General features: G+C 44.5%; 1 protein-coding gene across 1 annotated transcript; it reads left to right on the forward strand.

Moving 5' to 3' along the window:
- Positions 1-376: 376 nt before the first annotated feature.
- spag17 (sperm associated antigen 17) lies at positions 377-23,813 on the forward strand. The gene is made up of 48 exons (XM_034164127.1): positions 377-632; positions 2,204-2,344; positions 2,531-2,590; positions 2,708-2,836; positions 3,085-3,259; positions 3,383-3,568; positions 3,682-3,860; positions 7,391-7,537; positions 7,656-7,707; positions 7,802-7,920; positions 8,005-8,205; positions 8,420-8,524; positions 8,645-8,786; positions 8,917-9,114; positions 9,214-9,251; positions 9,341-9,433; positions 9,510-9,664; positions 10,093-10,339; positions 10,602-10,829; positions 10,952-11,066; positions 11,271-11,399; positions 11,534-11,641; positions 11,765-11,820; positions 11,973-12,075; positions 12,429-12,580; positions 12,690-12,789; positions 12,914-13,074; positions 13,239-13,356; positions 13,453-13,757; positions 13,851-14,036; positions 14,868-15,004; positions 15,355-15,491; positions 15,605-15,738; positions 15,832-16,020; positions 16,178-16,291; positions 16,357-16,408; positions 16,620-16,698; positions 17,500-17,568; positions 17,758-17,851; positions 18,199-18,310; positions 18,478-18,481; positions 18,603-18,706; positions 19,123-19,239; positions 19,560-19,746; positions 19,845-19,905; positions 20,856-21,003; positions 23,185-23,343; positions 23,445-23,813. Exons 1-48 carry the CDS (start codon positions 522-524, stop codon positions 23,471-23,473), a joined length of 6,165 nt encoding a protein of 2,054 aa, XP_034020018.1. The 5' UTR covers positions 377-521; the 3' UTR covers positions 23,474-23,813.
- The last annotated feature ends 2,695 nt before the right edge of the window (positions 23,814-26,508 follow it).

The following is a 26,508-nucleotide window of genomic DNA, read 5'->3' on the forward strand; positions in this document are numbered from 1 at the left end:
CGCTTTAGCTATGAATAAATTCACAAAATCCTATGCATTTAGAACAACTAAAATTAATTTCACTGTTACTGAAATATAAGGGGTTAAGTTTTACTTGACAGTTACGGGCTTGTGCGTAGTTTTCTTTGTCAGCTTTGATTCGTGATTGATTCAATTTAATGTTCAGACAGCATGAAACGTCATGCGATTTCCGACAGATTCAAAGATTTTACTGGTCCGCTGATAACTGTGTGTGTTAAACATGTGGCCTTTCATTTCTCTTCAAATGTTGACGTCTGGACTACAGGCACAAACGCGTCTGCTTCTCTGTTCAAATTTTCTTTTACAGAAATTAATCTCGCTGCATGCTTTTATTTTGAAATACAACACTGGTTGTCATAGGCAACACAAACACCAGGCAGTGCTGGCAGTAAACTCAGCGTTTCAGTTTTTCCTCCCACACTCAGCTGTGACTTTTACTTTGATGTCTTGAAGAATCTAATTTTGTTTTTGTTTGTTTGTTTTTGTAAAGCTAAGTAGAAATGCCACCAAAGGCAGCTAAAAGAAAACCGCACAAAAATGGCAGTCTGACTCCAGCTGCAGTCATCAGCAAGAACTGGGAGTGTGGTCTGACTTCAGCCGTGTTTGAAGAGGTTTGTTATTTCACTTGTTCTGACAAATTTGACTTTATTTTGCAGTGGTCTTGTGATTGGTCAAGTCTATGATGTAGTACTTGTAGGTCAGTTTTGTTTCTGTCTTTTTTTTTCCACCCAATTCACCCAATTCAGGGCCTTCATGTAGGGGAAACCGGGGCACAGTGAATCATATATATTTGCAGCAGTTATGCCATATTTTTATGCATAAAGACACCCCCTTTATAAATTAGTGTTTTGTTTTTGGATCCATTAAGGGAAAAACTAAGTGGCAAGTGAAGTCAGTTTTTTCTAGAGGTGGGCAGATCGATCCTGATATCGATAATATCGATACCAACGCTGGTATTGATATTGAACGATCCTCATGTAAAAAGATCGATACTCAAGCTTTCTTTCTGTCCCACACGCACTGACTGCTGCGCACGCAGAGTCATCAAAGTCTACTCTCTGTCTGTAAGAGCAGCGCTGCGCTGTCACACAACACGGAGCAGCGCTCTATCTCAGGAGATTTTGTTTTAAGTTGTGTTGAGTGATATTTTTTAAACAAAAATGTTGATTGTGATAATAAAGTATTTTGTTGTCAATGTTTGGCGAAATTCTATCCTAGGTCTTTTGGATTCTTTGGATCTATGAAGCTTAAATATGCAAAAGTATCGGTATTAGTATCAATATTGGTGATACTGGGCCTGTATTTACTTGGTATCAGATCAATACCAAAATTCCTGGTATCGCCCACCTCTAGTTTTTTCCTATCAAAAGTAAATTTTGTGGATGTCAGTGTCTTTGTATTTATTTCTCACAACAGAGGAAAGGTGGCCCAAAAAATTATTAGTTAGAAGACTACCCCGTCCAACTGATGAGCATGTGTTATGTCTTCTCCAGACTATTGGCTATTTGATAACATGACTCGTGTGTCACATGTACCCGGTTCACAGTGAATCAGTCTAGAAAGTGATTTACTAAGCCCCAGTATCAAGTGGATGACAAATATGACTTGTTGAAGCTTATACATTTATTTTTCCATGAATTATTTCTATAATTTTTATATATAAACAACTGTTTTCACATTTGAACAGAAATTATGACAGTTGTATTTATAATAGTTTCAAAAGGACTTATATCACTATATAAGACACTCACACATTAGATAGCTGGTTTGCTGGATTATAGTTTGTATATGTATCAGCATATTTTTAATAATTTTGAAGAAATCTTTATAATCATGTGTTTTTTCATTATATTCTAAGTTGATTCACTGTGCCCCAGACACTGATTCACGGGCCACAGTGAATCAGTGACCGGGGCACAGTGAATCAAAATTTTAAAATTTAAACACCTGTAAATTACACTTGGGAAGAAATAAGTAACACAGACTTATAACTTGCTGTATTAAATCCACAATAGAATGATCTAAACCTATGCATAGTGCGTTTATGCTGCCACAAAACAACATTTATGATCCACTGTGACCCGGTTTCCCCTATGTATCTCTGTGTCCTGTGTGTGTGTGTCCCCATACGGTCATGTGTTCACAACATGTTGACAAAGAGTTTGTGTGTTGCTGTTTTCAGGACTCCTGGAAGGTCTGTGTATCACTGTTGGTTGGAAGAAGTTCACAGGATGAGGAGCTGATGGGGCCTCTGGTGCTGGCTGTCCAGAAACCATTACGCAGACATTTCACCTGTCTCACATGGGACGACACTCTAGCAGAGGTACACACTCTGGAGCAAAAGACAGCTGTAATGCACCATTAAGCTGGATGCCATTTGCTGTAAAACAAGAAGATTTGAATAAGCAGGACGTGGTGGGACTTGGGGAACAAGCAAGAATAATAAATCATGCTCTCAAACTGAATGGCCACACTCAGGTAAACCTAACCCAATCTTACTTTATTACAGATCAGAGAACTGGGAAATCCCAGTGTTAAAAAAGCTGACAGGGCCCCCATGTTTTATGAGGTGTGTATTGTAGGACTAGACTTATTATTATGTCATGTTTCAGTGGATGAGTGTGCACGTGCTTGTAACTCTCTGTGTGGTGCTGTGTTCTTCGTGTCACTGGGTGCATGACTGCAGGTGACAGAGTCTGCAAAAGTGCTTCTGGATGCAGGAGAGGAGATTCCCTGTGACCTGATGGCAAAAATACTCAAGTTTCAACTTCTGCAGATAAAATCGAAAGATCAGCAGAGGATGGCAGCAGAGCAGGTGTGGAATGATTGTTTCAGGGTTGTTGTTGTTTTTTTTTTCTCATATGTAATAGTCACAGTGTTGTATGACTGGATTTAAAAATTTAAAAAAACTGCAGTGAAGGAATTTAGTTTCCCAAAAGTATTGATGATGTGCGACAGACGTAAGTTACATCAACAAGTTTAAAGAACGTTGATCAGATGGGGATTTTTTTCTCCACACAAATGTTTGGGCTTTTTGTCTCCCTTTTTTTGGTCACATTTTAGGCTGTGGGGGAGGGGAAGGGAAAAGAAAAAGATGGAGTCGATGGAAGAGAATCTGTTGTCTCTTCCAAGTCTCTTGACAAAAAGGCAAAGAAAACACACTCATCCGTGGAAGCTTCAAAGGAAAAAAAGACCAAATTGAAACGGCGGAATGAGACTGAGCCACCTCAGTTCATTGGTGCGTGCGTGCGTGCGTGCATGTGCATTTTATAGTGGTCAGGCCAGTTTACAGTGAAATTAATACAGTAACGAAGACGCTGTGTGTGTGTGTGTGTTTGTGTTTATCGTTGGTTGGGCACAGATGACGAGCCTGAAAATGGTCCTCATCACTACATCCTTTTGTTGGGCTTTTACAACCCCCACCTTGTGGTGGAGCTCGAAGGCATCGGCATTTATGTCAACAGTGTCATCAAGTTGTTTTTTGAGCAGCAGCGTGCGCCTGATGACAGCGAGCTGAGCCATGGAGAACCTGCAATTTTGGATACAGGTAAGTGATGTGAAGGTTTAACTTTATGTGTCTTCTGTCTTCCTTCAGACAAAAACGTCTCAAAGCAATCATGGGATTGTGCGTATTACATTTTCAATGTTTCTTCCACACAGACCTTAGTTGTGATGTGAGGCAGCCTGTGGAAAGAAGGAATCCAGAACTGTTCTGGTCAGGTCTGAGTTCGGTATTGGACAGCCAGCTGCCTGATTCCAAGCTCTGGGACGTTGCTCAGCTCAGTTACAACGTCCCAAATGTCTCATATCCTGTCCCCACACAGGATCCTGACACTGTGGTAAGAGAGACAGCGGCTTTGACTACTTTTGTTAAAGTATGAGAAACAGAACCAACTGTGATATTAGCCTCAAAGCTACACAGGTGATTTCGAGGCTCTAATTAATATAACTCCCCCTCTAGCTGCCACCTTATCGTGGTGGGGGAGTTTGCGTACCCGGTTGATCCTAGGAGCTATGTTGTCGGGGGCTTTGTGCTCTTTGTAGGGTCTCCCAAGGCAAACAGGTCCTAGGTGATGGGTCAGACTAAGGGCAGCTCAGAACCTCCATGACCAGTGAAAGATCAAGGACCGAGACGTCGCCCGGTATGGCGGAGCCGGGGTCCCACCCTGGAGCCAGGACTGGGGTTGGGGCTCACGCGAGCGCCTGGTGGTCGGGCCTTAGCCCATGGGGCCCGGCCGGACTCAGCCCGAAGGAACAACGTGGGCCCGCCCTCCTGTGGGTTCACCACCTGCAGAGGGGGCCATGGGGGTCGGGTGCAGAGAGGATTGGGTGGCGGTCGAGGGCGGGTGGCCCGGTGGCCCAGTTCATGCTCACAGCCCCTGGCTGTTGGGACGTGGAATGTCACCTCGCTGGGGGGCAAGGAGCCTGAGCTTGTGCGGGAGGTTGAGAGATACCGACTCGAGCTAGTCGGGCTCACCTCCACGCACAGCATGGGCTCTGGTACCCAACTCCTGGAGAGGGGCTGGATGCTTCATTTTTCTGGCGTTGCCCACGGGGAGAGGCGGAGAACTGGGGTTGCATTGCTTACTGCTCCCCAGCTCAGTCACCATGTGTTGGAGTTCACTCCGGTGAACGAGAGGGTCGCGTCCCTACGCTTTCAGGTCGGGGACAGGTCTCTCACCGTTGTCTCGGCCTACGGGCCGAGCAGCAGTGCAGAGTACCCAACCTTCCTGGAGTCCCTGGGAGAGGTACTAGATAGCGCTCCGACTGGGGACTCCATTGTTCTCCTGGGGGATTTCAGCACCCACGTGGGTGGCGACAGTGAGACCTGGAGGGGGGTGATCGGGAAGCACGGCCTCCCTGATCTGAACCCGAGTGGTGTTCAGTTGTTGGACTTCTGTGCTAGTCACAGTTTGTCCATCACGAACACCATGTTCGAGCACAAGGGTGTCCATAAGTGCACGTGGCACCAGGACACCCTGAGCCGGAGGTCGATGATCGACTTTGTAGTCGTATCATCTGACCTTCGGCCACGTGTCTCGGACACTCGAGTAAAGAGAGGGGCAGAGCTGTCGACCGATCACCACCTGGTGGTGAGTTGGATCCGCTGGGAGGGGAGGAAGCCATTCAGACCTGGCAGGCCCAAACGTATCGTGAGGGTCTGCTGGGAACGACTGCCGGAACCCTCTGTCAGGGAGGTCTTCAACTCCCACCTCCGGGAGAGCTTCTCCCAGATCCCGGGGGAGGTTGGAGACATGGAGTCCGAGTGGACCATGTTCTCCACCTCCATTATTGATGCGGCCGCTCGTAGCTGTGGTCACAAGGTCTCTGGTGCCTGTCGCGGCGGCAATCCCCGAACCCGGTGGTGGACACCGGAAGTAAGGGATGCCATCAAGCTGGAGAAGGAGTCCTACTTATCTTTGTTGGTAGGTGGAACCCCAGAGGCAGCTGACAGGTACTGCCAGGCCAAGCGTGCCGCAGCCCGTGCGGTCGCAGAGGCAAAAACTCGGGTCTGGGAGGAGTTCGGGAAGGCTATGGAGGAGGACTATCGGTCGGCCTCGAAGAGATTCTGGCAAACCGTCCGATGCCTCAGGAGGCGGAAGCAGCTCTCCACCGGCACTGTTTACGGTGCGGGTGGGGAGCTGTTGACCCTGACTGGGGATGTTGTTGGACGGTGGAAGGAGTACTTCGAGGATCTCCTCAATCCCATCGTCACGTCTTCCGAAGAGGAAGCAGAGACTGGGGACCCAGAGGCGGACTCAACCATTACCCAGGCAGAAGTCACCGAGGTGGTTAGAAAGCTCCTCGGTGGCAAGGCTCCTGGGGTGGATGAAATCCGTCCTGAGTACCTTAAGTCTCTGGATGCTGTGGGACTGCCTTGGCTGACACGCCTCTGCAACATCGCGTGGCGATCGGGGACAGTGCCTCTGGATTGGCAGACCGGGGTGGTGGTCCCTCTGTTTAAGAAGGGGGACCGGAGGGTGTGTTCCAACTATAGGGGGATCACACTCCTCAGCCTCCCCGGTAAGGTCTATTCCAGAGTACTGGAGAGGAGAATTCAACCGATGGTCGAACCTCGGATTCAGGAGGAGCAGTGTGGTTTTCGTCCTGGTCGCAGCACACTGGACCAGCTCTACACGCTCCATCAGGTGCTCGAGGGTTCATGGGAGTTCGCCCAACCAGTCCACATGTGTTTTGTGGATCTGGAGAAGGCGTTCGACCGTGTCCCTCGGGGCACCCTGTGGGGAGTGCTCCGGGAGTATGGGGTCCGGGGTCCTTTGCTAAGGGCTATCCGGTCCCTGTACGACCGCAGCAGGAGCTTGGTTCGCATTGTCAGTAGTAAGTCAAACCTGTTTCCAGTGCACGTTGGCCTCCGCCAGGGCTGCCCTTTGTCACTGGTTCTGTTCATTATTTTTATGGACAGAATTTCTAGGCGCAGCCAGGGTGTAGAGGGGGTCTGGTTTGGGAACTACAGAATCTCGTCTCTGCTGTTTGCGGACGATGTGGTTCTGTTGGCTTCGTCAAATCAGGACATTCAGCGTGCACTGGGGCTGTTTGCAGCCGAGTGCGAGGCATCCGGGATGAAAATCAGCACCTCCAAATCTGAGGCCATGGTTCTCGACCGGAAAAAGGTGCTTTGCCCTCTTCAGGTCGGTGGAGTGTCCTTGCCTCAAGTGGAGGAGTTTAAGTATCTCGGGGTCTTGTTCACGAGTGAGGGACGGATGGAGCGTGAGATCGATAGACGGATTGGTGCAGCGTCTGCAGTGATGCGGTCGCTGTATCGGACCGTCGTGGTGAAGAGAGAGCTGAGTAGCGGGGCAAAGCTCTCGATTTACCGATCGATCTACGTTCCGATCCTCACCTATGGTCATGAGATTTGGCTCATGACCGAAAGAACGAGATCGCGGGTACAAGCGGCCGAGATGAGTTTCCTCCGCAGGGTGGCTGGGCGCTCCCTTAGAGATAGGGTGAGGAGCTCGGTCACTCGGGAGGAGCTCGGAGTCGAGCCGCTGCTCCTCCGCGTCAAAAGGAGTCAGTTGAGGTGGCTCGAGCATCTTTTCCGGATGCCCCCTGGACGCCTCGCTGGAGAGGTGTTCCGGGCACGTCCCATTGGGAGGAGGCCCCGGGGAAGACCCAGGACACGCTGGAAGGATTACATCTCTCGGCTGGCTTGGGAACGCCTTGGGGTTCCCCCGGAGGAGCTGAGGGAGGTGTGTGTGGATCGGGAGGTCTGGGCGGCTTTGCTTGAGCTGCTGCCCCCGCGACCCGACTCTGGATAAAGCGGAAGAAAATGGATGGATGGATGGATGGATAATTAATATAATCGAGGTTTGAACCCTTGTGATTTTGTGGGTGTGTTGCTTTCCAGCTGGCATTAGGAAGCTCCGTCTTTGAGGGTGTGGCCCATCTCATCTATGACTGTTTGGATTGGCAGAAGCAGCACCAGCACTACCTCAACAACATTAACCTCATCAGCGTACCTGCTGTTGTTGGGACAGAGCTACTCCCTGCACAGGTGTACATGCACATGCACATTTCCTCGTTCATGTAAACACTTGCTGTTGAGCTTCACTGATGGGTTGGTGGGAATCCATGACCTTTGTCCTTTGCTTGTCTTTGCATTTGTCGTGCAGGCATCTTCACACTCCAGGAAGAAGGCAGTGCAGCAGCAGCAAACCCCACCAGGTTCAAACTGTTCTCATTGTAATGTTGTGATCATCATGTACAGAACTGTCAAAATGTGAGAACTTCTTAACTATTCTCTGTTGTTTTTGGGCAGAGGCGGAGCCTCCTGTCTTGACCACAGATGTGGACATGTATTACTACAGCCACCTGCTGGACTCCGTTCCCCCTGAAGCCTGCTCTGTAGCCCTGATCCTGCACTGTATGCTGGAGCAGGTGCGTTTCCAAATGAGACAAATAAGATGAATGAATGTTGATGACTCATAGCTCAGGCTTAGAGAGGTTCATTTAATTTTTCAGGTGGTGATTTCCACACAGCAGCTTGCGTCTCTTTCCTCCTGTGTGGCAGAGACGCTGCGACCTGATGATGACCCTTGGTCAGACCATCATCTGGCGTGTTGCATCCTCCAAAGATTCCTGCCTCTGGCTTCCATAGAAGAGGAGACAAACCAAATGTTAAACAGCTTCCCGACTGTCGCAGAAAATGAACAAGAAAAGAAGGTAGGAAAACTGATGGTATTTTTAGATTATATCTCCTGAAATAATTTGCGAGATCAGAAATCGATGTTGTCTGGTGGATTTATGAAGATCAGACGTCACTATTCACATATACACTGTGTGGCGTGACATCGTGACCGAGGCTTAATGATGTTAGAGCTTTGCAGCAGGTAGTCTTTAATTAATGTTCTGTTGGTGTTATTGTGTGCCGTCTCAGAGGCTGGTGGAGACCTTTGGGGTGCCAGAGCAGGAGAAGAAGGTTAACCATCCTGTGATTTTCAGACAGCAGGATGAGAGGGCTCTGCGCCTGAAGGACGTAACTGTAAGCTGACTTTATTTTCTGTCTTAAGAAACGCAGTCGCTGACAGATAATCTGTCAGATCTCATTGATCACCTCTTATACACACAGTTATTGCAGTGGTTATGTGTGTGTTTGTGTTAGGGGACTACTGGGTTTGACCCAGCAGAGGCTGAGCTGTCCATTCTCAAGCTTTCTCCACTGTGGGAGCTGATCCACTCTGTAAATGCCAACCCCCTCTGGGGCACACGAAAACAGGAGCTGCACTTCTACTGCTGCACAGAAGGTCAGACACATCACACCTGTGTTTTTTGACTTTCTTCTCCTCTTGCTTGCATCAACTGATAACACAATAGGTTACTTTAGAATACTTTAATTTCGCCAATTTACGCATTATATGTTGTTGTGTCCCACAGATGGTGTGTCTTGGCCTGAGGTGGAACTTCTGTTTCATCAGAGTGTGTTTGAGAGCATGCCGCTGACCAGTGTCGATAAATATGGGGTGTTAGTGAATGCAGCTCAAGGACCAGCTCAGCACACAACTCCCTCGGTAATTCCTTGGGATGATCCGCTGGCTTTCGCCAAACAGCAGCTACGCAACCAAAAGAATAAAGGTTTTCTTCGAAAAATATATGCAGCATGTTTTGTGAAGTTTCTGATAATTTGTGTGTCAATCTTGTGTTTTTTATTTATTTATTTATTTATTTACATAGGTTTGACATTTTTGACTGAAGATCCTGGAAATGTGGAGGTATCAAACGGATTTCCTTGAGCTACATTGATGAGTGAAATTCTGTTTCACCTGCCTGTAATTTGAATGTTTTTTTTTTTTTCCTCCAGCGCATCAGTTTGTCTGACATTCAGATGTGTAGGCGGAGATCTTTGCATGATTGGCGCTACGCTGAACACCACAGTGCAAGTGTGTTAGCACAGGTGAGCTGTGCTTGCAGCAGACACTGGAACATAATACACTCTTAAGTACAGCTTCTCGTTTAAACTTTAAATCTAGATGCTTCAGTTCGTGTCAGAAGAATTCCGCTGCTTGGACACAACCGGAGGAAGCTGCAACAACACCTTGTACATTTTCTGCCACAATCCTATGAGTGCAAATCGCCAGTGCAAGGAGTTCTGGGATACATTTCTTCACACCGACGTCGGGTTCAGGTCAGAATGTACACTCTCTTTTGAGAGACCATCTGTTCCCTGTGTGCTGTGCAAAATGAAAAATTTAATGTTTGCATGGCTCGCATGCATCTTTATGTAATGTTACTGTGGTAGTGATGTGCAGCAGGTGAGTGTAAAGGTTTTGATTTGATTTATTTTAGAATTTTTTTTGCATATGTGTGCTTTAAGTTAAAGATTCTCAACAGTAATAAAACAAGCAATAAAAACTGTCTGTGCTGCAAAGATGTATGTAAATTAAATGTGATTTGTCATTAAATTGACTGAAGAAAATTCTGTTTTTGTTTTTTTGTCCATATTTTTCAAAAAAGGTCATTTCTTGTTCTCTCAGCGTTTTGATGTTCCATCCTTTTTTTGTATTCTGCTGGTGAAGATGAAGGATTTGCTGTGTATTCATTGTTGTCTTACAGAAAGTACCTGGAACATGTGGCTGATTCAATTTCGGATTGGACTAAAGAGCAGGAAGTCAAGCGACAGCTGAAGCTCGTGGGAAACCTTCCCGAGTCATTAAAAGGTGCTGCAGCTTGTCAGCACCAAGGCTCTGACAGTGTGACTGCAATTACCGACGTGCGAAGTCAGACGTCAGAAGAGAAAGTTGGTGATTGTGGAGAGCAAGAGGACACGCTGGAGTCGGTCATCAGAGAAGGCTCTCTTAAAGTCAGTACCAGCTAACACGTGAACACTTCCAGAAAAACAATAAATATTTGTGATGGCATGGAGAAAACAATGCATGCATGTGAAAGAGTGATGCACATCCCAAAATTGTGCATGACATTAATTCATCAAATTATTCTGAAATGTGAGGAACACTTAACGTAGCAGCTACAGGTGAATTATTACCTCCACCAACCCACTTAGTCTGCAGTTCTTTGCACTGTTGTTGTTTATCCTTACAACTACTGTGTGTGCGACCTCAAAGGCATTGAGTTTGGAGAAGGATCATCTCACAGATGAAGAGGTGGACAAGAAAGCAAAGAGAGAGAAGACACATAAGGGTAAAGAGCAGAAAGAGGAGGCTGAAAACAAACCTTTATCTGGTGCCGAGAAGAGCAGAACAAAAACATCAGAGTGCGCTGAGTGTGTTATGACAACAGCACCCCCTGTGGGAGAAAGTCAACAAGAGCATCCATCAGAGGAGGTGTCCAAGGTCAGTGGTTATAAAGAAAGAACCGAAAGCATCAGGTTTGAACTTCACCATGACTCTGTCGACCTGTGGATTTGCATTTTGATGCCATAAATGATTCCAAGCCTTTTCTGTGTGCCGTGTAGGCTTTCACAGGCTACAGCATGGATGGAAAGTTGATCCATGTGTCAGGTCGTCTCCAGCATCTTTTCCCCTCAGATGGAGGACACATCACTGTGGAGAACATCAGCTATACTGAAGGTGTCCCTGAAAGTTAGAAACTGCAAACATTTCTCGTTTATGTGGATTTGTTATTATTATTATTTTTGCTTGCTTTTTAAGATGCAAACAAAATAGTGTCAGCCCGTGTCTGAGCTTTGTACGAAACCTCAGAGAGATGGTTGGAAACACACTTTTTGGCCATGCAAAAAATCTGGATTGATTATGGTTCTGTTTTCACTGCAGGTTCAAGTCTGATGAAAGTGGAGGTGAAAATAGACGGGCATTGCTTCTACACACACATCAACCACGTCGTCGATTCTGCAAACACTCAGGATAAAGACGGAGAATGCAACAAGAAAAATGATTTTAAAAGTAAAGAATGCTGATCTTCTAAAAGAGTCTAGAGAGAAACAAGAGTTTTGCAATTTTAGAATTTTTTTAAAGCGTCATTGAAAAGTTTTTCATTTTCAAGGACAAATAAGCGACCATTGTGTCTGTTTGTCCAGGGTTGAGTACAGGTAAGCAGGCGTCCCTCTCAGCGGTGTTCAGCAACGGAATCAACCTGTCATACAGTTTCTATGGACCCACAGGGCAACACATTAGGGACGCACCAGGTGATTATTGAATGTGGATTTCATAATCCTCGTACTTCACATATTCTTCTGACACGAGGAGATGGCATAGATGAGATTTGCTTCAGGAGGCAACAGTAACAGTGTTCCTGTGTGATGTTCCAGTGAGTACTCGGGTAACGCAGAGAGAAAGGAGTGGCTCTTCTACCCAGAGCTCTACGGTAACCTTTGATTTTGTGAAAATGTGTGGGTCTACTTGTCAGGGTCGCCTCCTATTTTTTGTCGGTTTGTGCTGCTTGTTGTAGAGTTAATATTTGGACTTTGCCACTCGTACTCTCTTTGCTCACATGTGGGTATTTGTGTGTCATCTGAGGTGTGTGAAGATCAGCCTCCACCACCATCATGTCCCTTCAACAGTCTCAGCTTCTCCGTCCCCAGTGGTCTTCTGTTACAGTTCCTCAGAGAAGACGCACAAGGTGAAGAACACGATAAATTGCCTTTGAAGCAAAATCACAATTTCAAAACAGTCGATTTGTTTAGTTGCCAGGGTGTATTTTAACTTTGTAGTACAAGTTTTGTTGCACTTTATACTTTGGTGGGGCAGAATGTTAAATATGTCACAAAACAACCTCACATTTGGAAAATGTTTACTTCGGCTTTGTCAAAGGTCAGCAGGATGGCTTATGATTGGATCTTCATGCAAATTCACCAACTCTGAAGCTCATTGCAAGTCTGGTAAAATTCAAGGAAGCGCAGTCCTGAAATCTGCTTTTCCTCCTTCAGTGTGCAGTGAGGGCAATAACAGATTTATGCGTTTGTGTGTCCTCAGACGAACAGAGTGTGTTGGTGAAACAGAGCTTCCCTCTCCACCAGAGAAGAGTTGTGAAGCCACGTGAGGACTTCTCGCTTTCCAGTGAAATATCACGAGTCATTACCAGCCAGGGAGCTGTGATCTGTTACAAGAGAGACGGGTCCACGCAGGTACACACACACATTCATTTGCAATGGGATACTTTCATGTTTTCCAACTCAAATCCGACATGAAGCATGCATCATGACCGAGAAATGTGTGTGCGTGTGTATGCTGTAGGTGCTGTTTGCAGATGGCTCAGTTAGTGTCAGTCAGGAGGACTCTGGTCTGGGGGGCGTCTCAGACTCAGAGGCTAATGTTGAAAATGCCCCTCAAGAAGGTGTGTCTGCAGAAAATAGAAAAGAAGAGTAATGCAGGGCAAATAAATATCACTTTCAGTGCATTTACAGGCACACCAGCTTTGTTTCTTGTCTAAAGCTGGTATTGTGTTTATGCGAGCACAGGATTGACTTTGAAAAGCGGTGCTGATCCTCAGACAAGGTGTTGGTTAACCACAACTCCCTCCGGATCTCACGTCTATACTGTGGGAACCACAAACCAACACGTAGCCGCCGCTGCCCCGCCTCTTCTTGTCTACAAGTTCACAGACCCAATTACCCACGATGTAAGTTTGTCTCAAAGCTGAACTCTCATTTTGCTGTTGGGGGAAAAATGTGTAGATTTTTCAAAAAGGAGTGCCAGGGAGGAAACGGATCCTCTGTTCTGTTCAGACCGTCTGGTTGGGTTGACTAGCCGATGTTGAATAATCTCTTGTTCTTGGCTCTACAGGTGATGCTAACCCGGGAGGATCACATTGTTTTCATCCACTACTCAGACGGGTCTGTCAGTGTAGAACATGCAGACGGAACCAGAATCACCAGCCTCTCCAAACACGGACAGTCCACAGGTGGACGATACAGAACACACGTTACAGTCAGAAGCAACCCAGAAATTCAAACATGCACGCAATGGTCATGGCAGTTTCTGTCTGTTACTTTTCCAGTGGACCACCTGGAGCATGCGTCCTGTCCATCAGATCAGGAATCTACTCACGGAAGGACAGAATGTGTGCAGGCCACACGCTTTGCACATGGTGTGCTTTCCAAGCCAGAAGCGAGGCTTAATTCTGACACTGGTGACAAGACAAACCAGGAAAAAACATGTGAGAAGGAGTGTGTTGCAGAGAAAGTGGTGCTAGTAGAGAAAGAGGGCTATGCCACAGTGGAGGTGTATCCAGAACGCTGTGCTGCTCACGTGTTTTTGGCAGATGGAACCATAATTACTGGGAACAGCCACGGCGCTTATCAGGTGTGACATTCTGACAAATATCACTGAATTTGGTTGAATGGTTTATGCTTTTTTTTTTGTTGTTATGATTTACGTGTGTGTTGCATTTTGAAGGTGTTTCATTCCACTGGTGGTCTTCTTGACATCCAAATCAATGGGAAATGTGTGTACTCGCCTGTCCGCTTGGCGAGTCCCAAACGACATGGTGGCGCTGCCACCAATGAACCAGGAAGCTACACCATGAGTCAAGCTGACAACGTGGTCTGTGACATCACGGACACTGAGGGGAATCACTTCCAGGTCAGTAACCAGTAGGGATGTGTATAAAAATTCTATGCCATACCAAAGTAAACCTGACTGTGGATTCAGAAAGAACATGAAAAACCCTTTAAAATGACACCAAAATCATGTGATTATTAAGTATTAAGGAAGTTATGGGCGTTTTTGTGCTGGGAATCGAGCTTGTTTTCCTGGCCTTAATGAATAGATGAAACAATAGGGCCTTTGTGACGGAGTTGGACTTGTTCCTTCATATTTTTTTCCTCATAACGTCCTTAATTTTCAAGATATCGCCATGAAATTTTCAGGAATTATGGATTACCACCTCTCCTTCATTCTCCTTCATTTTAAATGGTATGTCATCTCAACACTGGCAGTCACTGGATTTTGCCGATCGACCAGAATCTTTGTGAAACGGCCAATCCTTCTGAAGTTCAGCAAAAATGAAGAGAAATATTTACTCTTTATTCCCTATCCCTATTCTTCCTTCCAGTACAATTTAAGTGACTTTGACAAAGCAAAAACAAGATATCAGGTAACTTCTCTATCCAATTGCCTGTGATGAAAATTCGAACATGAGGTGGGAGCTGGGTAATTCTTCTATGTCATTGACCTAAAAATAGATCAGGATATCCCCCCAACAACCAATAGCAACGCGTGAATCACAGGGAACTCCCTGTGTGACTCCCGGAAATGCGGTCACGTGCAATTATGGAGAACCCAATCGAGGCGCTGGCCTACTTGTCCACATCCCTATAACCAGCATTCCTGGGCAGCAGTGGTTCACTTTCTCCAAGTAGTTCCAGCTGGGAGACTTTTGGTTTATTTATTTTCCGTGTCTGTTTGTTTCAGGTGATGGAAGACGGGCAGATATCGGTGCTGAACGTGAGCCCTGTTGGGAGCACACAAAGACATGACGATGAGGAACAAGAGAATGAGGAAAATCCAGAAATGAGGAGGTGGTGTGTCAAAGACAAACACTGTCTCAGGTGTGCTTGTACAGTCTGTTGCTTAGTGTGATGCTACACATTTCTGAGCTTTTTATACCAATGACCTCCCAACATAGCGTTGAGTAACATCACAACACTGTTTTGTTTTGTACTGTCTTGTTTCAAACTGTGGGGTTGAAGGTTAAGGAATGGAGTTTACAGCATTCTCAGGTTCAAATCCCAGCCTGGCTGACCTTTGCTGTGTGTATCTCCCTTTGCTTTCTGCACGGCATCAAAATACCAAATGGATGGAGCTTTGAGCTGGTTGATGTACCTCTATGAAAACTAGCTCCTGTACAGTTTGCTGTATTATAGAAGAGGAGACTGTAGATGGTAGTTTTGTGTTCCAGGCTGTTTCTGGTGTATGAAGATGGGTCAGGAACTGAGCTGCTGAGCTCTCAAACTGTGGCGGAGCTTCTCAACCAGTCCTTCTCTGATCCAACTGTCCAAGTGCTGAAGGAACCCCTGCCGAGCCCACAAACTGAAGGTGTCTTAGAAACTGAAACAGATTTGATGCACCACCTTGTGAAATGGCAGGGTTAGCCGACTCAACATCTCAGAAGTGATGCTGTGTTGTGATTTGTGTTGTTCCTTCACCAGGTGATGTTGGCATTACCATCCTCAAGCCCGGCCGCCAGAGCATTTGGTCGCAGTGGCTACGACACAAACACAACTCCAACATGGCACCACCCAACTTCACAAACCGCACCTGGCACAGCTTCCCTCAGTCAGAGGTGGAGGGCTTCAAACATATCCTGTGCATACGACAATAGCCATTTGTTTTTTTTTTTCTCCCCTCGGCCCCTATGTGTTTGTCTCTGTTTCAGAAGAAGATCCCTGGTCCACCATTTGGTTCTGATCTGGGACGTGGTCTGACTTTAAGAGACGACCTCAGTGCTTCTGAAGCACAGCATCAGCCTCTGCGTAGCTGCCCTCAGTTTGTGGAGTTGCGGATACTATATCAGTACCGACCTTTCCCACAAATGCTCCAAACCTCTGTGCACACGGGTCTGAAGGTAAAACTCAGCCGTTTCATTGTCAGTCATGCTCTCATTGGCGCGCACACTTTGATTTTATTGTCAAATAAATTGGATATTTTTAGGAGTAATCGATTGTTTTGCGTCGTTCCTTTTAGTCTTGTTATACAAAAGACAATGTGCTTTCTGACTGTAGAATTATATCAAGAGTTTGATGGAGAGGGAGGAGCGATACGAAATGTTGAAGGTTCATAACCATCAAACTGATGAAGAGGGAGACCTCGCCTGTAATTTACTCAGTCTGCTACTGGTAAGCACAGCTCGCTGAGTAACAGTATCCAGATGACTGTAGACTTTACTTCATTTCTGTCGTAGTCTCTCAGGGATGAAGAGGATGCACGTGATACCTTGGAAAACAGCTCTTCAGGTGTGTGACTGCATGTTGAAGTCTTGTTATCTCTTGTTTTATGAGGTAAAAGAAAATATATGAGAAAAATTCACTGGCCACCTGCAGTAGACACTATGGTGTCAGAGGACTTTAAGTTAGACATTTAGTGGGTACTGATGTTAGCTTGGTGTTGAGGAGGCTGGACATTTGGGAAATGCACTCGAGTGTGTGTGTTTGTGTGTATCCACAGGGGACATAGCTGCTCTGTACAGCCAAGGAGTTAAAGCTCTGGAGGAGTCTAATCTGTCAGAAGAGCCGACTTTAAGCAGGTAGGCGGTTAACAAATCAACCATAATGTAGTCCTCCTTATGATTAAAGCTACAGCGTGTACTGTCTGATTTTGGAGTATTTATGAGCAGAAATGGAATATTGTGTTCTCAGAGTCCACTCGTTAAGTGTCAAAGCATTTCCTTTCCAGTGTTGCGTATGCGTTTGCTCTGGGGGGTGGGTAAGGTTACATCTTGCCCTTATGAAGCATCTTGGGAAAACTTACCATGGGGTTTGGCGCTCTATAAATTAATTGACCTGAAAGCAATGAGTTGATGTTGAGGCCCCAATCAGTGTTTGTGTAATTGTCCAACCTATCGCACCATAGTAGGAAGGGGCAAAAAATTAGCACGAGTTACTACTGTGATGAAAATAATTTTTAATCATCTTGTAAATGAACAAAGATGTTGTCATGGTTTTATACAAGCTGCCTATTGTATGTATTGGAAGGAACATAAGTGGTGTGTCCCCTGGTAAAACAAAAGGGTAGTCAACTTCAAAGTAAAATGAGATTTCCCAAGTGCTAAATCATCTTCAGTACCAGGAAATGGAATTGAAATGGAACACTGGTAAATGAGAATGAGCCATGTTACAATGTGTAGAACTGAAAGTGATTTTGTAAAAATGCTTCATGCTCAGGATAGTGCCTTTCTTATGATGTACAATTTATTTTTTGTTACATTTACCTGTCTAGATCATGAAAACTTCCAAAGGATTGAGTAGTTTGATACGTATTATAAGTCAGTAACATGACATTGATAGTTATTGTATGTCATTTTTCTGCTGTTGTCTGTGGTTTAAAGATCTGCCATGTCATCTGGTTTAATGAAAGAAAATGAGTCCAAATGGCCTGAAAGACTCGCACAACACAGGTGAAACAGCTTTTTTTTTAATCGAATTATTACTGAATCAGAAATACTGAAAATGTGCAATGTACAGTACTGTAGCTACTTTATCTCTGCCGTTAATCACAGTAGGATGAAAGGATTGGAAGGTGAGCCTGGAGGAATGAGGCTTGTACAGTTCCTACTGTGTTGATATTGTGTTCATCTGGATCACAGACAGGAGCTGTGCAAGATGACGGCCCGCAGAAAAGCTTTGAAAAAGAAAAGCAGTGTTCCGTATTTCCACCCCGAAAATGTGCAGTTATATCAGGTATTGTAATTGTGCACACAGATACTTAACATGCTGTATTTACTTCTTAGCAGGATTATCCAACACTGTCATGAATCCCTGCGCTAAAATAATGAATCTGAAGGATGAATGAAGTTCAAGACATATTCAGTGACGTGGAAATGTTCTTGTGTCCATTCCCTGCATTGTCCGAACAAAACTGGCTATAAAAATGATGATGATTATGAAAATCATTTATTTTGTGTCATTTATCCAATTTCTAATGACTCTTGAAAATGGATGCACTATGTATATAAAGGGTAATTTTCAAAATGGGTAATTCCATAATTTTCTGAATGTTTTCGTACTTCTACCCACCTGTTCCTCAGGGTCAGACAGAACTCCAAACAGCAGACAGGAGAAGTCCGCTCATGGATCAACCTCTCACTTCTAAGGCAAAACCCGCTGAGACCTTCCTGAGTGACAACTTCGAAATGAAGAGTAAATAATAACAACTCTCTCAGTAATTAGTATGAGTCCGTTGAAGTGCACTTTTTAAAGAGTTGTAACATGCATGAACAAAAACATCAAAAGTTTATTGACTCACATTTTGTATTTTGTGTGTTGCTGTAACTCTGCATCATCTTAAAACCAACACCAAAAATCAGCAAGGTAATTAAATCAGTGAACACATGATTAAGACGTTTTACTTGATATCTGATAAACTTGCGCACAGTATGTACAGTAATAGTACTCGGAATACTGTGATGCTGATGAGCCACTTTTGTTTTAGTTCTGAAGCAGGAAGCGATGCGATGACTGCATCCATGGCGCGCCTAACATCCCCCAGGGTAGAACGTATAGAGATCTTCTTGACTGATGTCCCACAAGAGACGAGTAAATAATTAAACTCTCAGCATTTTGTCAAAGCTACTCACTTCTCAGGCTGTTGGGATTCAGTGTGGGAGTTGCTGTCTGATAAAACATTTATTGCAGTTATAGAGTGGTAGTTTGATAAATTGCAGAATTACAGGAGTAAAAGTGTCCATATAACATAATTGACATATATGTTTTATATATATCAAACACCACCTCAGTCAGTCTCTGATATGTTCATTCGTAATCCTGTCCATCGTCATCACCCCCAAAGACAAACGCAGCATCTTCAGCTCTGCCTCCTGTCTTTTTGTTTGCACCAGCGCCTCCAAACCGATCAACACAGCTGGTCTCAGAACCCTTTTTGTGGCTCCATTTAAACAAGAAGTCGGCCCCTTTAGCTCTAATTTGTTATAAATACGTATGTGTGCTCACAGGTGAGAGAAACGTTGGGAGCTCAGTACAGTGCCAGTCAGTCCAGCTGGATGTCACTGGAAAACCAAGACAGGCTGCAGTCAGACTTCCATCCTGTATTCTCAGCGCCAAACCCCAGAGCTCAGCACGAGTCAGTATTTAGTCAGTAGAATTTTTGTGTTTTCTGATGTGCTTTGAATCCACAGTGACGTTGGTGGATGTTTGATAAGTGTATATGATTAGTCGTGTGAATATAGTTGTAAAAAAATGATTTATGAATGCTTGGGTTTGCAGAGTTGTAGCGCTGTAAATCGGTCACCACCAGGGGGTGCTGCTGGTTAGACCTAGTGTTGTGAGGGTGAAGCTGTCATGCTAATCTGCCTCAGTCACACACTGTTTCCACAAATGACAAATAAAAAGTAAGACTGACCCTAATAATTGCATGTACGTCTGTCTCCTCGTGTCCAGTTTCTGTCAGTGGAAGAGCCAGTGAGGAGGAAGTGCCGAACAGTATCTTTGTCTAATCCAAACACTATAATCCGGGGTTTCCAGCTCCTCCCATGCAGGGTTGACTTTGGGACAGTATGGGCGGGAACTTCTTCTGCAGTTACTGTGATGATGAAGAACGTGGGTGTGGACACCTGCAGGTAAAACACAAGGTGATGGAAAGGTGAATTGCAGGTTATTGTCAAATCCAAAAGGAAAATTTTCACCTCGAACAATTTTTGGTTGCTTTTTTCCCCAGATTCCATGTGGAACAGCCTCCTCCTGCTACAGGACTCCAGATTATCTACAAACCTGGGCCTGTACGTTTGTGTCTGAATCTTTCATTTCTAAAATGTTTTTGTTTTGTTTTTTAACAGCTGTATCAGAATGGTCAGAACTCTGTTAAATTTGATGGACTTGACCAGAACTCCATGGTGACCCAGTGCACATTGACATTAGCAGGGCATGAACAGGATTTGTGGAGTCAGTGAATGGGCCTGCAAAATTGCCGTAAATAACTGTGCAAACTATTGCAAATGTAATTCTGAAATTTTGAGTTGTGGTTGATATAGGTGAGGACCATAAGAGTCTGAGATAGAAGCATAAAAATAAAATAAATGCAGACAGGCCGATCACGTTGCTAATCACAGTCCTGGTGGCCGCTGAAGGCCACTGTTGCTGTGCTTGTATATGGAAACCATCAAAGTGAAAATGGTGAAAATTTTTGTCTGTTGCAAGCCATTATTACATACCAACAAATAATGCCCAGCAAAGTATTAAATGTGCTAAACTGAATTAGCTTGACATACCATCACACATTAAAAATGATGACTATTGAATCAGGACTCTTGTTGTGAAGGAAATATACTGGCTGAAGGGGTGGAAAGTATCAAATGGACTGTGTTGATGGAACAATATCCACTATAAATAACAGTACACAACACATCTGGAAAGCCAGTCATTTCAAAACACTTCAGTCACCAGTTTGTTGACTTTGGAAAATGAATGGCTGGTATGTTGTGTTGCTGTATTTGTTGTTGAGGGGCTGCTAAAGATCAGTGTGTAGAAAGGGTTGCCCCTAACAGTTTGTGGCTGAGTGTTTTGGTATCCTTCAGAAAGACTCCAAATTGCACCGTCTTCACATGCATTACCCCCTTTCACCCCCTTTCAACCCCTTCACAAACACAGACTCAAGAGGAAGTTGTTGGTGTTAAATTGTGGTCTATTTCCTTGATACATTCTGATTTGTCTGTCTGTCTGTGATTTTTAGGTAGCTGCAGGATTGCAGATTGAACTGCTGGTTCAACTGTTTGCCAATAGCGCCGTCCATTCGGGTGAGATTGAGTCAAAGAATTATATTTGCCAGGACATAACCATCCGCACAGAGAGAGACATCCTCTACCTGCCTGTGACTGCAAATATCCTTTGAACACCTCAATAACGAAAATAATACATATCTATATTGTTATTTCAAGCAGGTTCCTACAACCACATATTTTAGAGCACTCACAAGTCACACAGCCTACATAATGACAGTTGATTGGTTCAGATTGAACTTCAGGAGAGCGGGAGGTTGCATGAGGACAGATGACGGAATGCCCACAGAATTTAACATTTTTCCTCAGAACCTGCTGCTCACTAAGACATTTGGAGAATTTGTGGGGTCCACAAGAAGTTGTTGGGCATCACAGCCAGAAAACAGACATGTAGTGTGAGAGCTGTGGGGTGCAGGGGGCAGAACCTCTGAGTTTTTCCAACTGAAGACTGGTGTACATCAAGGATATATTCTGGGTCCTACACTTTTCAAAGCTCACATGGTCTGGGTATTTGGTAGGTTTGTGGAAGCCAGTGGCTTCGGTGTCTTTGTTGGCGACGAAAGGTGTACTGCCCTTGACACTGTGGCTTATGCTGTGATCTTTGTGGAATTGATGGACACCCTGATTGAGGCACTTGAGAGGCTGAGCAGTGAGTTGCAGTTTTTGGGGATTGCAGCTGTCCTGAATCAAGATGAAGATCCAGGTTTTCAGTAAGATCCTGGAGTTGGCCGTGAGAGGTATATCTCCATGCAACAAAATTTTTGAACTTGTGGAGACATTCACTTGTCTTGGCAGTTAGATTTATGTCTCTGGGTGCTCAGTCTTTGATGTTGAGATGCCTCGGAAGAGCTTATGAAATTAGGAGGTCACTGGACAGAGATGTTTGACAATTCTGATATCTGGGTAAGAGGGCAAAGGTCCAAGTCTTTCAGGACCTGATGCATCCTGTCGTACTGTATGGGTGTGAGACTTGGATGTTAACCAGTGACCTAAAGTGACGATTTGATGTCTTTGTTACGAGGTTTCTGGAGGGTCCTTGGGTACCACTGGAATGACTTTGTGTCACATGAACAGTTAATTATGAAGATTCAGATGAGAAGTTTCACTTTCATTATAATGGAGGGTTGACTACGACAATTTGTACATATGGTGCATTTCCCTGTGCAGGATCAGCATATAGGTACCTCAGGGTTGAGGACCCCACTGTCTGGAAAAGCACAAGGGGGTGCCTGTGTTTCACCTGGCTGTGGCAGATTGATGTTTAATTTTGAGAGGTGGGGATGGATCATTTGTCGCCCTGGGTGGTTGCCATTCAGGACCCAGCGCAGTTCTGTGGTGTGGTGGATGCAATGGTTAACTTCAAACTGACATCTTTGTTGAGAGAGACGGAGAGAGAAGGAAGCCGTGTCTGCTTCGGCTACATTCATGCAAAATCCTTTCTGTAAAGTATTGTGGACTTTGACCAACTTCTCTGATTTAGTACAATTCAGTGCGGAAACCTTCTGTCTCTCACTGACAGCCACACCTGCCTCTAATCCATTGTTAAATCAGAGATAACAGTCTTATCTGTTTAACCTAATGATATGCCCTTTAAATGTGAGTTACAAGTTGATAGCATTCATTGTTTTTGAGTTATCATAACTGGCGGGGATGGCCCTCTTCCTTTCTGCCTTTTATAGGATTCATGCCTCGGCCTAGTAATAAAAATAAGAAACGTCTATAAAATGCCGACATCACATACGTAACATCTTGGTATTAACAGGCTGCATAGTGTTTTTGTGCTATAAAATAAACACGTTTTCAATCACACAATTTTTTCATGAACAGCACCCATATTTGTTTTTGTTGTTGGGATTTCTCCATGATGTAATGTTTCCTTAAATATAGTATCATCTGCAAAACCTGGTGTAGACTCAAAAACCTTTTAACATATTTTCTCTTTCATTATAGCATCCCTTACCAAAAAGTAGTATATGCAAGTATGTTTGAAGTATACTTCGAGTTTACTTTTTATATACTTATCAGTACTATTTTTTGGTAAGGGATGTAATTTTCTCTCACGTAGCGACGGTTGTGCTAGTACACCAGTACAAATAAACACAACCTCCACTGACATGAGTGTAGTGATTCACTTCACACCTTGAACAGCAAAAAGAAAATTAAATTCCTTCACAAAAAGAGAACTTGAAGTTTATTGAATCCAGCTATGGAAGACTGGCTCAGTTGGGACTGTGGGGGGAAAAAAAAAACACAGTGTTGATTGTCCTTAAACAATTATTTCACCAGTCCTTCCTGAAAAGTGTCATGACCTTTCAGATTGTGAAAACACCAGATCACACCGAAAGAAAGACTCCAGGTCCGCATCATCCAGCCCTCCCTTTAAGCAAGGACTCATCTGGCCAGCGAGAGGAAGCTCTGCTCGTACCAGTGCAGCACGCACAGGTTCCTTCACACTGAATGCTAATAAGCATAACTGAATTGATATCTATTGAATGAGGTGAGTTCATGTCACTGAACCCTTTTAATTCTCCCTTGAATTTCAGGACATTCCCACTCCTCCAGTAGTCTGTGAGAAATGACCACCATCCATGTTAAACCCAGATCTCACATTATGTTCTTAAAGCATTGTTATTTGAAACTTTAAAACTGAGATTTATTTCATATTTTTTCCTCCTCTGGGCTTGAGAATTGAGAAGTGTAACAAATTAATTGAATTAAAGTGTTTAATTCTTACATGTTCTGTGTGTTTGATGTGAGAATGCATTAGAAACTGGACTTGTTTTTCCTTCATACACACCTGCATATTGTGTGCCACCACTGTGGGAAGTTTCATTGAATGAAACCCATGAAGCGGTTGTGGAGGAGTTGCCCTTAAGAACTCAATATTATACAGTATTTTGTGAGTTTGATCACAGATCTCTCATTCAGAGACTTGATACAGTGTTATTATGAATCCTTTTTACTGATCCCTTGACAGGCGGGATGCTCAGGAATGGTATGACACAAATGCATGACTCCAGCAGACAGCTCTGATTTTTAGTAAACTTTACTGAAGTGGATAGCAGTGGTCGGTACACGAGTAAGCAGTCCAACAAAAGCAGCAGTACAGAAATCATCAGGCTAAACGGCGAGGTCAAGGCAACAGCCAGGAGGTCAGGTACACACTATGAGGCAGGCAGGAACACGAAAGCAGGTACAGAGCTGGAATGAAGGCACAAGGCACGACAAACTGGCAAAGAACAAAACCACCCAGAGAGCTTATAAAACCCCAGGTGGTAATCAGTAAATCAGGAACAGGTGCACGTGGTAAGTACCAGGAGCAGGGCGTGGCCAGAGAGAGAAAGAGAAACACCCATCACCAAGAACCAAGAGAGAGACGAGAGAAACAAAGACAGACCCAAGCAGAAAAATCCCAACAAGAGAATAAACAAAACCCTGATAATACAAAACGAACAAAACTCAAACTCTGACATCCCTGGGTTGAATCTCTGTAAACAAAACAATTTCTTTGCATCATGAGTCATTGATTTGAAATGCTCACAACTGCAAATGGACCACTTGTTTCAGTGATTCATTATTTTGACACTAAATGAACTAGATGTATCCCATAAATATTTTAGAAATGCTTGAAATAGTACAAACTTACTTATTCTACCAATACATTTAAATAATTTAAATGACAGTATAACTTATTCTGAAATGTTAAATACTGAAATAATTCCTAGTCGTTTACTGTATTGCTTTGAAATGTTCAAAGATTTAAATGGAATATATAAATGCATTCCATTTAATCAGCAGTAGTTGCACAAAATATGCAGCATATGGTCAAAACTACAAATTAGCCACTTGCTTTTGACAGTAATTTATTTTGAAAGTCAGAGCCAATGGATTGCTTAACATGATTAATATTTAGAAATGCTCAAAACGGGAAATTTAACAGTTGCTTTTGGAAAAAAAAAGATTTGCTGTTTTAAAATATTGATAACACTATAAACATTTTTAAGAAAAATATTTTTGAAAGGGATAAAACTGAATATTAGCTGATTAATAACGATTAGATGGATTGAGGAAAAAAATGGAGGAAACGACTCGGCAGCGACATCTACATCTACAGGTCGGTGTCTCCCATTCAAAATTAATTACCGGCTCAAATCATTTTCAGTGAAGACGTCATTTCACGCGAGTGTGTGCGTGCTGTGCGCGCGCTCAGGTGAAAAGGTGGGCGGGGGTGGTGGTGGTGGTCGGCAGCGGGGCTGTCGGTAGGTTGGTAATGACGTCAGCGTCCTGCGCGCGCTCGTGTTCACACAAACACAAACAAACTCGCGCGCTCACTCGCTTCATCGGCGTCGCGTGCAGCCAAAAAGCGCTTCGTCGGGCTTCGGATTTTGAGCCGCTAACGACTCACGTTTCGGAAGATGGAGCGAGCGGAGGAGGAGGAGGCGACAGGACGGAGGAGGCAGAGCGACCGCTGAGGCCGAACAGGACGATGCTGATTTGCCGCACATTCCTCTATCATGAAATAGGACACCGACTCCCGGCAGATGGGGTGACCGTGTTCGCTGCTCCGCCGGGGCGGTCCGTGCCTTCGGCCCTTTCCGGGGAGGGAGGTGTCTGTGCCCGCTACTGAGGAGGGAAGGAGCGGCGGAGAGGGAAAAATGCAGACGGAGGAGGAGACGGCCGCCGCAGAAGAGCCCACCCTGGAGGGAGGGTCAGGGAGAGAGCAGGTGAGGGACAACATCGGCTTTTTTCCCCCCATCATTATTATTTTTCAGCCAGTCTGAAGTTCAGCAGATTAAACGTCCACCGTCTGTTTTGTATGTCTCGTTGCCAGAATGTTGTTTTGTGAATGTTTTGCTGATGGGACGGTGCGAACGTGAAGGGGTCACGTGATCTCCTCAGTCTTTAATGCCAAACACAAGGACACTGAGGAGGACTCTGCTTTATGATGAATGGTGGTGATGCTGCAAACACACGAGGGAGAGAATTCTAAAATATCACACCAGTGAACCTTTGAGTGAAGATGTACTTTTGGAATCACTGTTGATTATTTGTTTATTTCTTCACTGTGTAATTGGCATGCTCATTTATACTTGCTGACATCATAGTACAGCCACTGATCCTCCTTTCAACTTAACAGTGTGTGCAGTGACGTCACACACAACACACGGTTTTGTGTGTTGTGTGTGACGTCGGCTCCGCATGGCCCATGCCGGATTTTGGGTAGATGGCCAAGCTAATTTGTCCACTATAGCTAAAGCGCTCGATCCTGAACATAAGAAGAGGTAGTTAAAGAAAACAGAGAATCAATGTGGATCCCTACAATATTTCCCTCAAAGTTCACCGGCTTTATCGATTTTGAGCAGAAGCCAGATGTGTGATATCAAGACATTTTCAACTAGTTTGTCAACACTCCATCATCCTACACAGGACAAGCCCTGAAGGTATATAAAAGTTTAGATTGCCTACAGTTTCTTCACGGATGGATGGGTGCAGAATGTGGTCATCAGTCAGGTTACTGATGACATCTCGATAATAAAAGCCTGAGTAGTAAAACTCGCCTAAACCGTTTGTAGAAACCGGATACTCGCACTGATTGGCCAAAAGTGC

This window comes from Thalassophryne amazonica, chromosome 23 (genome assembly GCF_902500255.1).
Source record: "Thalassophryne amazonica chromosome 23, fThaAma1.1, whole genome shotgun sequence".
NCBI classification, from domain to species: Eukaryota; Metazoa; Chordata; class Actinopteri; order Batrachoidiformes; family Batrachoididae; genus Thalassophryne; species Thalassophryne amazonica.

Excerpts from the sequence above, each read along its gene's own strand:
- spag17 (XM_034164127.1), top strand. The coding sequence starts at position 522 with ATGCCACCAAAGGCAGCTAAAAGAAAACCGCACAAAAATGGCAGTCTG. Across the intron at positions 11,067-11,270 it reads GAACATCAGCTATACTGAAG|GTTCAAGTCTGATGAAAGTG; the intron begins GTGTCCCTGAAA and ends TTTTCACTGCAG. Across the intron at positions 19,747-19,844 it reads GTGGGTGTGGACACCTGCAG|ATTCCATGTGGAACAGCCTC; the intron begins GTAAAACACAAG and ends TTTTTTCCCCAG.